The sequence below is a fragment of the Leptonychotes weddellii genome, chromosome 4, assembly GCF_054177405.1.
Source record: "Leptonychotes weddellii isolate Sample4059 chromosome 4, ASM5417740v2, whole genome shotgun sequence".
Lineage (NCBI taxonomy): Eukaryota > Metazoa > Chordata > Mammalia > Carnivora > Phocidae > Leptonychotes > Leptonychotes weddellii.
In genome coordinates, this window is record NC_138372.1 from 68373337 (window position 1) to 68378911 (window position 5575).

The 5575-nt window shown below is 36.2% G+C and overlaps 1 protein-coding gene across 1 annotated transcript in view; it reads left to right on the forward strand.

Moving 5' to 3' along the window:
- PKN2 (protein kinase N2) overlaps positions 1–5575 on the forward strand; it is a 127736-nt gene that overhangs the window by 73445 nt on the left and 48716 nt on the right. The window contains exons 3-4 of the mRNA XM_081817093.1: positions 1836–2032; positions 3165–3274. Of these exons, the coding sequence (XP_081673219.1) occupies positions 1836–2032; positions 3165–3274 (307 nt within the window). The remainder of the gene's footprint in view (positions 1–1835; positions 2033–3164; positions 3275–5575) is intronic.

Consider the following 5575-nt stretch of genomic DNA (forward strand, 5'->3'; position numbering starts at 1 on the left):
GAGTTTTAGCTTCTTAGGTGCTGGATATTTTTGTATTCCTGTAAATAGTCTTGAGCTTTGTTTTAGCTCACAGTTATGTTACCTGTAAATAATTTGATCTGAGTATTGCTTTTAAGATGTGTTATGCAGACCAGAGCATCATTTAGTCTAAGGGTAATTATTCTCTACTCCTGGGGCAAGACAGAATACTTGATCAGGGGAGCCCTCCCCACATCTTTGTTCTACCTCTGGAGAGCTGTTTTCTTTTATTCTGCCTCTAAATTCTAGCCACCTTGGTTAGTTCTGTGTCAGTACTCTCAGTTCTAGCTCCTTAACTCAGGTAGTCCACTTGGCTGCACCTGAGTTCCCCCTCCCTGCACTATATATACTGTATGTATATATACTAAATAGATTCAAGGCAGTAAACTCGAGCAGTCTTAAGGTTCATTTCATTCGTTTCCCATCTCTTGAGTATCTGTTCTTCATTGCCTGACATCCAGTGTCTTTAGCACTTTTTTTCACATATTTTGTTTAATTTTTTTTTTTTTAGTTTGAGGATAAATCCATGCTTTTACACTTTGTTAAAAGTCCTTTGGTTGCTTTAAATAATTAAAATTTTTAAATAAAGTGAAGTTTTAATTATTTAAGTTTAATGGGACCAGGAAATACTCTTCCTAAGATGTTATTCTCTGCACAATATCTAAAATTTTAATACTGTAGCACCATATTTAAATTCTAATATACTAAGTCTAGCCCAAATGATGACAACACCGTATCTCTAGTTGGCTTCACAGTTCCTCATTTTCATTTGAGCACCTTTGGTATTTATTTGCCTAAGGAAATTGCAATTATTTTATGCATAGATAATTACAGTCCATAATTATTTGACTCACTAAACTATTAGAATGGAAAGGTAATACTATTTTCCATCTTTTCTTTTTTTTTTAATATTTATTTGACAGAGAGAGACACAGCGAGAGAGGGAACACAAGTAGGGGGATTGGGAGAGGGAGAAGCAGGCTTCCCGCTGAGCAGAGAGCCCGACGCGGGACTTGATCCCAGGACTCCGGGATCATGACCCGAGCTGAAGGCAGCCGCTTAACCGACTGAGCCACCCAGGCGCCCCAATACTATTTTACATCTTAAAGAGAGCAGAAACCCGTTTATTTATGCAAAAAACCCTATAAAGTCCTTTTCCATGTTAACTACATAACTACCAAACACAACTGTTTTCACATAGTCAGATTTCCTTGTTTCTAATTTCTGTATGTTTATTTTTAATAGGCATATTATTTGGCTTTATGTTTCCCCTCCCACATGGTCTAGCGACATAATTCTGTAGTTCTTCCCTGTAATTATATAAATGATATGAATGAGTATTCAAACATACAAGAAATTTATGTAACTTGTTCTTTGCCCTGCAGACAGTTTTTGGGAGGTGCTGTTCTTTCCATAAAATTTTTTATAATTGTATTAATTAAGAATTTTCAGTAGGTTTATCTAATTGAAATAGGAAAGATGATTAGTTACCTCACAGATCCTCTGGGAGAAGAGATTTTGTTATTTTAGCACATCTTTCTTTTTTTTTTCTTCCCACTGTTTCTGAATGGATAACAAAGATAAAGTTCTATATTGGGAATTGATGTTCTAGGGTGCCTGGTTGGCTCAGTCGGTTAAGTGTCTGCCTTCAGCATCAGTCATGATCTCAGGGTCCTGGCATCCAGCCCACATTGGGCTACCTGCTCAGCGAGATGTCTGCTTCTCCTTCTGCCCCTCCCCCTGTTTGTGCTCTCTCTCTCTCTCAAGTGAATAAATAAAATCTTTAAAAAAATGTATGTTCTTATTTGATATTTGTTTATGCTAACAGGTACTTTGGAAGTTCGTCTTATGGGCTGTCAGGATATTCTAGAGACAGTCCCTGGACGGTCAAAAGCAACATCGGTTGCACTACCTGGTTGGAGTCCAAGTGAAACCAGATCGTCTTTCATGAGCAGAACAAGTAAAAGTAAAAGTGGAAGTAGTCGAAATCTCCTAAAAACTGACGACTTATCCAGTTCAGTAACCAGATTTTTTAAAAATCATATAGGGTCTGTACAAAGGACTTAGCAATGGGGACAGCAATGGGAAGAGCCAAAGTTGAACAAAAAGCTTTAGTTATGGTTTCTATAATTTAATTTTAAAACATTAAAAGCTATACTGTCAGGAAAACAAACGCAACCAAATTTATTGAAATTATCTTAGAAAACTGAATGACATATAGCATTAATTCTTTTGGAAGAATGAAATATTGAGTATCACTCTATATGCCAAACTGAAAGTGTTCAGAGGCTATTAGATTTGTTACATCTTGATTCTTTTAATGGTATAGTGACACTTCTAAACTAACATTGAAATTTTGATAACTACTGGACCAAACATGTTTATTAGAGTAGTGGCTCAGCAAACAAATGGAGGAGTGGGTGGAGGTGGTAAGAGTATTATGCAACAGGTTTATGAAGCACTTTGGAGACATTCTAAAATGTAATTATAAACTATGATAAAAGGTGTAAGTGGGGAGTGAGGGGGGGAAAGGCCTGTGATAATTCAACCTACTATAGAGTACAGAGGTGAATATGTCAACGCTTTCCTATATAGACAGATTTTAGGAAAAGTGTGAAAATAAAAAGTGCCTGAGGTAGCAAGCTCTATAAATAGTGTAGAGGCTGAAAAACTGGATGATTGCTATTTGTATACAAACAAACACACATACAAAATAGATAGCATTTAATCTTTGTGTTTTTCTCAAACACAGAGGATAAGTTGGGAGCATCTAGTGGGAATGTATGTATGTATAAAGGTAGCCATTTAAGATTCAAAAGCTTCAGGATTAAGAAAGACCTTACATTCGGGGCACCTGGGGGGCTTAGTCGCTTAAGCCTCCCAAACTTGGTTTCCCCTCAGGTCATGATCTGAGGGTTGTGAGATGGAGCCCCACCTCAGGCTCTGCACTGGGTGTGGAGCCTGCTTAAGATTCTCTCTCCCCCTCCCTCTGCCCCTCTGCAACCCGCCCCCCCCCAAAAAAAAGAAAAGGAAAAAAAGAAACCTTACTTTCAGAGGATCGTAAGACTTTTGTTGCTATTAAACGGTGATACTTCTGTTTTAAAGGTTTTAAAATATTTAAGCAAGTTTATAAATTGTAATTACAGATGATGTCTGTGCAGTTTTGAAGCTAGATAATACTGTGGTTGGTCAAACAAGCTGGAAACCCATTTCCAATCAGTCATGGGACCAGAAGTTTACACTGGAACTGGACAGGGTAAGATGAAAACATTTTACTTGAATTTTCATTATATTTATCATTCATTTTGAATGTAAATTTTCTGTTTTAGAAGACTTTGAGAAGTTTTATTTTTAACACAATAAAAGAACCTAGGTATTTTTGACATTCCTCATCTGGTGAGTTACATAAGTCTTCCTTAAGACAGCGGTGAACATCAGAGTGCTGCAGTAGCTTTTGCTTGTGCAGTGATTTGAAAATGTCTAGTTTGTATTAACCTAAAAGACAACCAAGTGAGAGCTAATATTGAAATACATTTATTTTAGTAATGCACTCCCTAACAACTAAGGTGAGTCTTCTGACTCACCATTTGTAGGTTATAGTATCAAAGCTGGATTTGAAATGCACTAAGGTGCTCACTTACCCAGCCTTCCCTGTGTTTCAGTGGCTTTCATGAATGATGTGAATGGCTAGAATGCAATATGTAGCCTTAGAATCCAGCAGAAGTAAACTTGGTCCACAGTAGATTCAAGTCCATGGTGCTAACTTTATTATTTAGATTCTAATCCATCTACTGGGGTGTGGGAAGAAAATATTAGAACTTAACCCTAATTTTGCCTATATAAGAAAGATATCAAGCTTTTTATCATTTAGTATTTAGGTTGATGATACATTTGTCATTTTTAAATTACATATATTAGTGAAAGCAGATTTACAGTGTTTAATGATGATGTGAGGTAGTGATTACTGCTTTAGTAGCCTCTACTTTAAAAATATTTTTCCAATTTATTTTTTTCTTTCCTCATAGCCAGCATCCTAATCAGGCCCTCATCACTGCTTTTCTTGGTTCAAAAAATGTTGTATATACTTGAGCAAAATTCTTCACCTTTATGTATATCTATTTTCTTAGCTTTAACACCAGCAACTTCAGTGAGGTGTGTAAAAAAAAAATCTTAGACAAGTGGTAAGAACTTGATTAATGTTGGCTTTTTTTTTTTTAAATAAAATAATTTGCTAACTAATTCCCACATGTGTTAATACCAGACTGATGTTCAAAGAACACTACCTTCATCTTGGCATTCATTCTCTCATTTAGGATCATTCATTTATTCATTAAAAATTATGAAATTAGGGGGCGCCTGGATGGCTCGGTTTTAAGCCTCTGTCTTAGGCTCAGGTCACGATCCCAGGATCAAACCCCGCATCGGGCTCCCTGCTCAGCGGGAAGCCTGCTTCTCCCTCTCCCATTCCCCCTGCTTGTGTTTCCTCTCTCACTGTGTCTCTCTCTGTCAAATAAATAAAATTTTTAAAAAATTTATTATGAAATTATTCATTCATTTAATCAACAAATATTCATTGGTATCTACTATACTCCCAGCACTTCCAGCTTAGTAGATTAACAACGAACAAAAAATAAGGTCTTTCAGGGTTCCTCAAGGAACTTATACTTCAGTCGTCTTCAGTCCATACCTGATTAGTTGCAGAATTTTTTACCATTACATCTGAAACTGTAAGAGTCTGCCACCTCGTTTCCCAAATATTCTTTTATTTTGATAATTTCAGTTTAAAATGATGTTGAGGTCTTAGAATGCTGGGCTAAGGTGTTTATACTTGTTGGTATGGGAGATGGGACGGAAGAGACATAACGGAAAAGTTAATCTTGGAATTTGTATGAAGAACGAATTTGAGAGAGGAGGAACTAGAGGTGTGCATATTGGCAGGCAGCCACTCCAGTGCTACAACTGTAAGATTAGGAGAGCTTGAAGTAAAATTTGGCAGTAGGATTAGAAAAAGATATATGCAGGAAATGAAGGAAAAAACAGTATTAGTAACTAGTTGGATTTGAGTACAAGGGAAGGAATTTGTCTATAATTTGCAAAGAAAATAATGCCCAGTGATTAGAAAAAAACTATATTGGAAGGGGATGGGTTCTATACCTAGTTACTTAGCAATTAAATAAAGATGTGGAACTAGAAGTCAGGGCTGGATAAGCAGATTTGGAGATCATCTGACGAGAGGTCACAGTGAATGCCATCCAAGTGGGTAAGATCAATCCATTCATTTCTCAAATATTTGTTGAATGTCTTATATATGTACCAGGCTTTTTACTAGGTTCTCGATTTGCAAAATTGAGACTATTTTAACTATTTAAACAGCTAATTTATAGCACATAACAATGCTGGTTCTTCTCCCTGAAAGAGAAAATAACAGAATTGAAAAAAAATCTTAGAAGTGTAACTTTTTTCTCATACAAGAATTCCTTTAAAATCTCTTTTATAAGTTGCTCATTCAACTTTATTGAGAGAGAACTTACTATTTTCTATAGCAGCTCATCTCATT